Raw genomic sequence first — 11,270 nt, forward strand, 5'->3', positions numbered from 1 at the left:
AGGTGGGACTGTTCCTCTGACAGGAGTGAGGGAGTACCTTCTTTAATTCAGAGTGCTTGGGACCATTCTGTGATTCTACAGCTGTTCCTGCAGTACAGAGTGTGAGATCAAAGGCTGCTGATAAAACACCTGGGGGACATTACTTTGGCCAAGTTAGTAGAAATTTAAGAATGTAGGGTTCTGGCTGATTTTTTTTTTCTTTTGCTTATTTTGGCATTTTATTCTTTACCATTTAAATGTATGCTCATACATTATTTGCCTCTTTCAATATTTATTACTTTCCTGTGTTTTGATGGTTTTTTTTATACTTTTGCAGCCTCTGTATGTGACACAGTTACTACAGGAGTTGCTTTCTGTACAACAGTCTTTCACATCCCTGAGTCCTTTAGGAGGAAGTCACTCCTGCTTATGTATAAATTCATCAAGATATGTGCTTTTAAAAATATATATGACTTTATAATGCATATTTCCCCTATGGAAAGTCTCTAACATTGCTTTTAGAGGCTGTGTGAAAAGAAGAGGCTGTTGCAGTGCTTGAAGGAATTTAATCAACTTAAATTTAGGAAGAAATCTTTCTTTAAAAACAGCACTTCTTCCTAGAAACCATTGAAACAATTTGCTTTCAAATGATCCTGTGTATTAGACAGTACCTGGCCATCAACTACTATTGTCCAACACAGGATTATTTGCTTTAAAAGTTTATTAAAATTAGAATTCTTCCCAGCATGTTGTGGATATTGGCAGATGTCCCCTGTCCCTGGCTGGAATGAAAATGTGGATCAGTATAGACTAGGATCTAACAGATATGCAAAGTTGCTAAATTTTTTTAAATATGTATTTTTAGCCGTTTGGGGAAAAGAGATTTGTTTTGATCCTAATTAGAGACTCGCCAGTCATTTTCATATTTTCCTGAGGTAAATATGTAAGAAACATGGAGCTGGTGAGGGCAGAAGAGAGCCTTGTCTGGGTGTGTTGGAGAGAGGCGGGTTTGTTCCAGCAAGATGAAAGAACAGTCACTTGTCTGTGTTGTGCAGCACTATCAATATTATGCAAAAATGCAAAAGCTGGGGAACCTGTCAGTGGAAATTTCCATTTCCTTTATGCCTCACAGTTCAAAGGGAGCCCGTTCTGCAGGGAGACAGGAGTGGCCCAGGGGAATGGGGAGCACAGCAGCTCCTGCTCCACCAGGAGCTCGGACACGTTTGCTTTCAGAGAGCTAATGAATTTTGCCATAGTTTTGTCTTTGCCTAAATGATCATTTTGTCGTTTTTCTAAAATTCATGGTTTGGGTCTCATGTGATGTGCAGGGAGAGCTGAAGCTCTGGTATCCAAGGGGTGAGTGTGAGCTGGCCCTGCAGGAGCAGGGCTGGGCAGGAGAGGTGCCGGAGCCCCGGGGGCTGCAGTGTGACTGGGATCCTGTGCTGGGATCCTCTCTCCTTCTCAGGGAGACCCCTCAGAGCTGCCAAAGAGCTGGGAACGCTGGAATTTGGCAGTGTCTCTTGGATTTGTTTGTGTGACAAGAGAAACCCGATTATCTGAGTACCAGTGTAAATCATTGCACAGTCAGCCAGTAGAATGAACTGTTTGTGTGGGTGCAGGGAAAAAAATCTTCCAAGACTTTTTGACCATTGATTTTTTGGTTGTAAATTACTTTCTTGATTCACTCACTAGAGTTATGGGAGTGTTTTTGCAGTTCTGACTGCAGAGTGTTTCAGCTGAGAGCAGCCTCAGAAGTGAGGCACAGAACTGGGCACAGCACAAAATCAGTTCCACTGGGCTGGACTCAGTCCCAAGGAAGCAGCAGGGAGAAAACGGGGAGCCAGGTGTGTGTGTTAGAACACACGGAGCAGCTGGGGAGCTCTGTGCTGCCTGGACACTTGATTTCATCATCTCTGCAGGGCTGGGGTTCTTCGCTGTTGTGGCAATGAAACCTTGTATGCAATGCAACTGACACTTGAAGGAGTTGGCAGAAAATTTCATGTGGTGCACAAATGACGAACTGTCCTGTGCCAGCCTTGCCTCTGCAGAGTGTAATTCCAAAGCTGTAGTTCACAGGCCTTCACAGGGCAATCTTGATCTTTATTTCTATTTTTAATTTATTTTCCCCCCTTCTGTTTTGAACAAACATCTTGCTTTCCTTAGCTGTTGAATGAAAAATTAAATCAGTTGTCCTTGACCTTTGTGTTTACTGCTCTCAAAATAGTAGTACCTATTGAGGATAAAAATGAACATTTTATAAGTTTAAAAAAAATTGTTGGAATTAATTCCCTCTGGGCTCTTCATGGACTGTTCTCATTTGGTGCATGGTGTAAATGTTATTCTGTAATAAATGCAGTCTCAACTTTGATATGCAAGAAATACCATGTATTTTGGTAGTTATTGCAGGTGTGGTCTGTTGCTTTGTGACAGTAACTTTCTGAAATTGTTGTTTATGGACTCTTATTGGGGAAGCAATGCTTAAGTGGATCTTGTGTTTACTAAGGTAACTCTAAATAAATGAGGGAAAGAAGAGATGGCAATTAATGCTCATATGGTTAATTTGGTTCTTTCTACCTAGCACTTTTTTTTGCTTGAGGAACCATCTTTTTATTTTTAGTTGTGGTGCAAAATACTCAAACAGTGTTTAATAACAGAGCAAAATTATGTGAGTTTGACCAGAGGTGCTTGGTTTAGAGGACTGACTGTTTGTAACCTTCAACTTGATAACTTCATATAGAAGCAAGGGGAAATGTTCCCAAACCTTGCAAATAAAGTACTGGTTGGAGGAAAAATGAGGGTCATTGTACAAAAATTTAAAATAAGAATTAAAGAAATATTAATAACCACACTCACCCTCCCTTCCCCTGACAAACAAACCAGCAACCCCAAACAAAACTAAAAGGAGATGTTACTTGGAGCTCCATCTTCTGTGGAAGATAAATCAGACACCAGCAGGCCACTGCTGTCACCTTTTGTGGCAAAGTCATGCTGTTGAAATCTGCAGGCTTCTCCAGAGTGCATTAGTTTAGTCACTTTAATCTCCATCTAGATGTAAACGTTTGGATTTCAGAAAGCAAATGGCAAGGCCAACCACCAGTTTAAATGTCATATCTTTGTTCACACGAGTTACAATTGTGATATGGCACTGTCTGCCTTTTAAAGAGTACCTGGTCACTTGTGCAGGATGAAGTACAGGATAAAAAGGCAGGGCAGGAATTTTGATTGAATGGTTCTTAAAAGCTTGTGTGAAGTTGTGGACAGCTGTGGATAAAGGCATGTGGATGTTACTGAAGGCTCTGAGCATCAGAGCCAGCTCCTGGTGATGTCCCAGCCTGGAAGGCTGAGCAGCAGCTTTGAAGCTGAGGAGCTTTGCAGCTGTCAGGAGTGACTTGTTGGCAGTTTTCAAGTCTGTTAAGACCTCTCATTTGTAGCACCAGTTCAGCTTTTCCATCCTCATTATTCCAGGAGCCATACCTGCCTGGACCCTTAAAACCAAGAGTGTAGGATGATCACAGAATCATAGAATGGGGTTTCCCACCTTTACAGCAGAATCAGCAGAACAAAAGCGTCGCCCTTTTTTAACATAAAATATTTATCTTGGCATAAGCCCTTCTTCATCCATGAGTTACAACATCTCTGCCTTGTCCTCCTTCTGAGTGGGACAGAGAGCAAATCCATGGCCTTGGATGCTCTCCTTTGGACTGAGAGGACCACTGGGGACTGAACAGAATTACTTGCAAATAAACTAGCAAGTGACCAGAAGTAATTTTGGAAAGGAGAAAGGGAGCAGCAGCAGCCTGGAATGGATTTGATTCAGCTCAAAGATTTGATTCTGTTGTGGATGGCAGCTCTGTACAGTATTTTATGGCACAGCATACTGTCTCATGAGGTTGCTGTAATTTCAGCAGAAATTCTTCTACCTCTGTGATGTGGTTTTACTTTGTCTATAAATATAATAGCAAGAACTTCAGCTCCATCATGGCCAGATTTGAAGCAGCTCATCTTTTTTCAATTAGTTTATTCTTCTTATTGTCACGATTATTCATTTTCTCTTACGTGGAAAAAACTTAAGAGTATTTTAGGGAGGGTTCTTTACTTCTTGCTTTTATTTCTGCTCTGACTTTGCCCAAACCCCTTGTTTTTGTCTTTTCTTATCTTTCTGCTCTAAGTAGTAGCTCCCACATTTTAGATTAAAAACCTCCACTGCTAATTGCATCTCTGATGTTAACATTACATGTGTGTGTGACAGTGTCATTGCTCCTTAAGCTCCCACCAGTCTGCTCTGGGGGTATAAAAGATCATTTTTGTTTTGGCTTTTTCAGAAACCAGCCTTACTGTAGGGATGTAAAGCAATTGTTAGTTGCATTAGAAAGGTTTGACCTAAATGGGGCAAATGAAATTGCTGAGATGAATAAATTGGAGCCTCAAGATAGAATCAATTCTTTAGATTTAAATTGTTGAATTCTCTGTAAGGAATTTGATATTCTTTGTAAAAAGTAAACTAGAATAAAATGACAGTGATGATGACAAGTTTCTGATATACTTATATCAAAGCACGTTAGGAAAGGCATCAGCACTTTAATTTCAGCAGGATTTTATATTCTACAGTATCTCAGAGTTCTTGAAAGAAGCCTTCAAGGTCCATTTGTAGCGTGGAGCTGGGTGATAAATGTGTCATGTTGTGGGCAGGCCTGGTCATCTTGCTTACACTGTGCTCCTTTGGAAAGGTCCCCAAGGTGACAGATTTTAAAAGTCAGAGGTCAGCAGGATTAATTAATGAGCACATCTGACCCCATGAATCATAGACCATCATGTATCATCCATGTCATCCTTAAGTATGGTACCAAGGAAGTACAAAATGTGTCTGAAAAAGCATAACCTGGATTATAAGAAGTGAAAGGGTAGAATATTAAATACAGCTTTAGTTGCTTGTTCTGATGATTAGGTCTCCTGCAATTAAAATTAGCTTCATTTTGAATATTATTTCTGCCTTAACTTTGCAGCTGTTGATTTTGTTTTGCTGTTAATTTTGTTGGCTTTCTGATGTTAAGCTTTTAAAACAACCAGTATTTTTGATTGTTTGAACACTGGAGTCTTCATGTGCACAGCTCAATCTTTTTAATATTCAAAGCAGTTTAGGTTCTTTTGATTCATACTGTGAGAAATTCTCTCCTCCTTTCAATAACTTCTGTGGCTCTTTTCTGTACCCTGTCCAATTTTTCAACCTTCTTTTAAAAATGTGGATACAGGAACAGGATGCAGCATTCCAGTGTCCCTTGCAAAGTTAAGATTACCACCTATCGTGTCCATATGTCCAAAGGAGTGCAAAAGTGATTTTTCTCCCTTTTTTTTGGTCATGGCAGCACCTCTTGAGATGCTTGCCTACAGTAATTACTAAGTTCTTCTGGATTATTTCTTCTAGGATTTGTAGATGCCAAATGTACTCTGGTAGTAAAATACACAGCTTGACCTTGAGTTGAACTAATTTAGTTTTTTTTTTTTAATTATCCAAGAACGTAGCTGCCCTCTCCTCAATATTTAGTTTGCACATTCTTGGTGACACACGTGTTTACATAGAGACTTGGTGAAAATGTTGAACACTGTTGCAGATACAGTGAGACTTCCCCTCTAGTGGGAAAAAGGTTTGTGCAGGTGAGAACCACAGCTCGTGTTGGCAACTGCAGGAGCCCAGTTAGAGCTGTAAACTCAGAGCTGCAGAGGGGCATGCTTGCAGAAATTGTGAAATGCCATTTATTTTCTAATAACTCTATTTATATAAAGTTTAAACTTTATCTCTGCAAAGCAAAAGTTCTATAATTAAAACTGCCAATAGCTAGTTAACAGAATTTGGATTTGTTTGATGTCCTAAGTGCCAGGTAGCATCTATCTCAGTAAGCTTGAGCAGGGATAAAAAAATCTCTCTCTTTACACAGGCAGGTGAAAAATTGGTAGGAATTTGTGAGACTCACGATTTGGTTTTGTTTCTTGACTATTTGATAAAGAGTTTGGGTCTTACAGGGCTCATGACATCTGGACATGAGAGTGGAAGTGGCAATGAGCCATGGAAGCCTCTCTGATTGCTTGGGAAGGTCCCTGTTGGAGATGAGGATCAGGCCTCAGTGATGCCTCGTGCAGTCTGTACACTCAGTTTTGGTAACCAGCTGTTGCTGAGTCAGTACCCTCAAAATAATTTCCTGTGAATTAACACCAACTTCCATTTCTACAGTTACTTTCTAAAGCATTCTGTAATCATGGCTAGGAAAAGAGGTGTTTTGGGGGTGGCTGGATGGCACTGTTCCCTTCAAAGTGCTGTGTAACTGGAACATAGTTATGGGATTCATACCCAGCAGAGTCAGTTTAGAGTCATGTCTTAAATTTTCTAAGCCTGACTTCTTATTGCACTTCACAAGATGCACTCTGGGGAAAAAATGAAATAAAATCATCTTTAAAAAATGGAAAAAGTGAAGGAGCTGTAACAGGAAGTGAGCCTGCCTTGCATGTGGGAGAAGAGAGTCAAGTAGAAGAAATTGGCCTTGGATTCTAATTATTGTGATTGGTTTTATATGGTGGGAGTTGCTGTGTTCACTGTGGTTTTGTTTTGTATGGGTTTTTTGTTTTTTTTTCTTCAGCTCAAGCCTGTAAGTTGCACAGCAATCTTGTATGCAGGTTTTCTTTCCATCCCCTCTGCCTATGGTAGTATTTGCTTCCCCCTTCATGTTTGTGCTGAATTGTCTTTTCTTGATCCCTCCACCCTGACCTCTCCTGTTCATCCATGGTTCATTCGTGGTTTGGGAATGGTGTTCCCCAGCTTAGTGGGAGCATGCAGATAGTGCAGTGTCCATACACATCAGATGTGAAAGGTATCTGATAACACACTGAACACCTTGTCCTGAATGAATCTAGACTTTGTTTCTTCTGTTATTTACACCCTTGAATATTTTTTCCCTCGAGTCTGATCGGTTAGTCTTGTATTGATGTAATTATTTTTGTACAAATACCTCCCATACAGAATTCTTCCTTTGGTTCCAGTGACATGTTAATGACCCTGTTTGAGGTGAGGCATGGCAGCAGCAGCATCTGAACACCAGTGACACGTTCAGCACATGAATTGTGTGTAGCAAGTTGTTTTTCTTCACTTGGAACAAAGCAGGGGTTTTCCCTGAGCGTGTTGCTGTGCTTATGTTCTAAAATGTCTGCCTGAAACACCAGTTTTATGCAATAAATAGGTAAAAATCTCTGTGTTCTTACACTACTGGCAGCTGTTACTCACAGAAGTGGCACAGGTTGCACAGTTTTGTACAGTGAAGGCCTCAAGGAATGGGTAGAAAAGCTCCTGCCTGGTGTCAGGGATGTGGGATCAGTGCCCAGTCTGACAGCCAGGCTGGTTCAGCACCCACTGGGGTCTGGCAGGGTGAGCCCATCCCTGTGCTGACAGCTCTGCCTGGAGCCAGCCTGGGCTGAGCTGATGGCCCAGGGCTGCAGGGTGCTCTGTGTGCTGTGGGACTGCAGCAAACGCTGCTGCTGGTCCTGTGTGGCTGCCTCTGCCTTCTGTGCAACACCTGAGCACTTGCTGCAGTTCTTGTTCCACCCTTCTGTGTCATCACTTCTGATAAAGCAAACAATCATCATTTAGTAATGCTATTGAATTTGTTTTTTAGGATCTGGTCAACACTGGACTCAGCACTTTCTTCTTTTTCATTGCCTCTGTAGTACTTGCTGCTTTAAACCATAAAACTGGAGCAGAAATTGCTGCTGTGGTAAGAATTTAAGCTTGTTTATATCTGACCCTTATCTTGTATTAAAATTTAGAATTAACTTTTACTCATTGATTGAATACACCTGTTGCTTTTGCCATCACAATTTACTTCTAATTTTACAGTTTGCTATAAGGTAGTTCTTATTTTAAGAGTGTTAACATCCTTGGAGCTTTGTCTTAAGGCTTGAGGCAAGAATAGTGGAAAAATGACTTGCAGAGAACACTTTGCAGTTGAACTTGCCTTTCTCTATAGCTGCCTTACATGATCCTGCTCTATGTTGCAAGCCTATGGAAAAGTTAGAGCCAAAAATTCAGAAGAAATTGAAGCTGCTTACACATAATTTGCTGAGTTCTTGCTCAGTACACATGATTTTTTGTTCTGTGGAGTGAATGTAGTAGCACTTCAGGGTTTTAAATCTACAACAGTCAGTTCAAGCAAATTAATTTTGTGCATGAGTTGGCAACCTCTTTTTATTTTCTTTTTTATTTTCTTTTCAAACCTGGTTTTTAAAATCCCATGAGTCCTGTAGAAGCATAGAAGAAAAACTGCAAAGCAGCTGCTTCTCCAGGCTAAGGCTCTGGACTTGTCACTTTTCATGGGCACCCTGAGGAATGAGCTTTTGGATGAAGGGCTGGTTTCTTTACAAGAGGGTCTTCCACTGGGCTGCACTGCAGGATTTAATTGTCATGTTGGTAGTCAGAGAACTTTGTTTTCTGGGATCATTGATCTTAGTCACTTTTGCAGATTCTCTAGTTCATTGAAGAAGAAAAACAAGTTCCCAGGCCGTGATGATTTGTCAGTGCAAATAATGCAGGAAACGGAACTTCTGAGGACTTTGCTGTGAAAGTGCTTTTCTTCTTGTTTTCAGAAATTGTCTTCGACAACTCTTTCTGCTTCTTGTAGGTGTTTGGTTTCCTGGCAATGGCAGTGTATGCTGTGAACACGTTTTTAGCAATTAAGAAGTGGCGAATGAGCAGCAGGCAGCAGAGCAGCCGCCAGACCAGCGACTACATCCGCGCTCGGACAGAGTCCAGGGAGGTCGTGCATCGCCCGGAGATCCAGCGCCTGGACGCGTGACACTGACCCTCAGATGGGACTGAAAGGGAAAAGGAGCACTCAACTCCCTCATGGAATAAGGGTTTTTGCTTTATTTAAGGAGGAAAAGGCAGATCTGAGGGTGGCGAAGGATGCCCAGCCCTGCACACGAGTGCAGAGATGCATTGAGCCAGAAGCTGTTGTCGCAGAGGCAGAAAATGTTGGTCATCCAAAAGGAAGGTCCCTCCAAGCTCTCCACATATATATGTGCATATATTATATAGCTCATAGAATATATAGTATATAACATATATATGTGCTGAAGTACATTTCTGTTCTGGATAACTGCACAGTAGTTTCCTTCCCCCTCTGAAGATCCACTGTTCCTTCTTCTGCCCCAAAGACAGAGCAGCCCTACCCTGGCTGGGTGACAGAGGAGGGAAATGCCCAGGTGGAACACCCAGATGTGCCAAGGAGCCAGGGGCACACAGCAATAACTCAGCCACGGCCCGTGTCAGCCAGCGGGGTCTGTCCATCCCAAACTGTGTCTGTCTGTCCTCCTGCTCCCTTCTGCCCTGCAGCCTCTGGCACACCTGCCTGGCTGCTGGATAACCATTCCACGTGTTCTCATGGATGCAGCGTGCTGGGAAAGGGCCACTGGCCAGCTCTGAACTGGGCTGGGGCTGGGGTGGTCACTGGTGGGGGTGCACTGAGTGGGAATAGGTGGTTGTCTGCTCATGTTGGGACACATTCCAGTTTTCAGTCCAAAGTGGGAAAATGAATATATTTAGGAGACAGGGTGGAGGAAAGGGGCTTGAGGGGCACAGTAGAGAGTGAAGGGGTTGTCATCCTATAGACTTACATTCCAGCCATGGCTTTCCTTTCCTTTTCTTTTTCTTTTTTTTTTCCTTTTTTCTTTTTTTTTAAAGGTTCAACATTTCTAGAAATTGTTGCTAGAACTTGCTTTCCCTCCAAGCCCAGGGTAAGGAAGAGCTAGCAAAAATTTATGTGCTTTTAAAGTGTTCCTGAGGTTGCAATGTTGTGATTCATGTAAAGTAAATATTTCTTTTTGGAAGGATGGTTGTTCTAAAATTAAACCCATTGGTAGTAGGTAAACCTGATTTTTATTTTAACTGGGTGTTTCTGCAGATTTTTTCCCCTAATAGTTCTTTGGAAAATGAATTTAGCTAATTGGAAAATAATACGATTGTATTGATTTGTTTAGAAATAGTTTTACTTAACTGAAGGTTTTTTTTATTTTCCTTGTACTTCCAGTGAATGAATTACATTTTCTCTACTCACAACTCAAATTCAGCAGTAATTGGCTAGACAATGTCACAATATTATTAGGAAGATGTCTCTTCAGATTTTTCTGTTTCTTTGATGTTTTTTATCTCTGTAGTGCATTATTTGGCATTTGTGTGCCTGTGTGAAGACAGTGTGTGGGAGAAGATCTCTAGAGCTGAACTCCTTTCTGGTGTGAGGAAAATGAAAATCTGTGGAATTAGTGGAACTGTTTGCCATGTATGCCTGAGTTTCTGTGTCCTGATGGAGCTGCACTCCTCAGGGTGGGTGCAGTACCTGGAGCCTTAAGAACAACTGGCAGTGTATGGTGGATAAGTTATTTTAACCATGAAAACCAGGTGACACCAAACAGGAGATCAGGAGAAGTGCCTGGGCTTTTATAATACTGGAGGGAACTGGGATAGTGAAGGTGTGAACCTAATGCTGCAATATTCAAATTGAGCAGCAGAGAATTATTTTGATGAGTGAAAAAAGGTGACAAAGGTGATGTCTTTTCATTTTTTACTGACATCTACAGTGCATTTCACCTTAGGGGCTAAGATGGAGATTAAAATTCAGAGTTACTGATGAGGTTAAGGAAAATTTGCATTTTCTTAGTGAATGATGGTTTACCAGTTCCTATAGTAAAATTTTATTGTGCTTTATTGGATGTAATGCCAAAGGGAACACCAGTTGAAAAGAAGATGGAACCAACTCTTGGTGTTGGATTAGAACAGAGACATTTCACAGAGGGTTGTCTCACCTGGGTGCATTCCCTGAGCAGTACGTGACAGTTCCATGGCCAGGGTGGTAAGAAAGAACAATTTGTTACTGCCAGAACTGCTGTGACAGCCCTGCTGTTTGCCAGCACTGCCCAGGACTGGCAGAGTTTGCAATGTCAATCATTACAAGACTTTTGAAAGTAGCACAAGCACACCCAGTCTGGAATTGTAAACTGCCATCAAAGCAGTCTCGATAAAGATTGTAAAAAACCCCAACCCAAACCAGACAAAACCAAAACCAAAAAAAAAAAAACAAAAAAACCCCAAACATCCCACACCAAAACCAAAATCAAGCCAAACTCACCTACTGAGATCCAAAATACAGTTCTCCAGAAGATCCATGCTTTTGGAGTGGAGCTGCCATCTGAAATCAGGGACCAGGATGGTGTCCCAAGGGGATTTTGTCAGGAGTCTGTCCTGTTGCTGGCTGCTG

The 11,270-nt window shown here is 41.5% G+C and overlaps 1 protein-coding gene across 1 annotated transcript in view; it reads left to right on the forward strand.

Moving 5' to 3' along the window:
* Positions 1 to 9,521, forward strand: part of CMTM4 (CKLF like MARVEL transmembrane domain containing 4) — a gene marked incomplete at its 5' end in the record, with an annotated part of 29,487 nt that extends 19,966 nt beyond the window's left edge. Inside the window, 2 exons of the mRNA XM_082289879.1 lie at positions 7,638 to 7,736; positions 8,640 to 9,521. Coding sequence (XP_082146005.1) covers positions 7,638 to 7,736; positions 8,640 to 8,813 — 273 coding nt within the window. The 3' untranslated portion in view covers positions 8,814 to 9,521. The remainder of the gene's footprint in view (positions 1 to 7,637; positions 7,737 to 8,639) is intronic.
* Positions 9,522 to 11,270: the final 1,749 nt, after the last annotated feature.

The sequence above is a fragment of the Coloeus monedula genome (assembly GCF_965178545.1).
Source record: "Coloeus monedula genome assembly, chromosome: 13".
In the NCBI taxonomy this organism is placed as follows: Eukaryota; Metazoa; Chordata; class Aves; order Passeriformes; family Corvidae; genus Coloeus; species Coloeus monedula.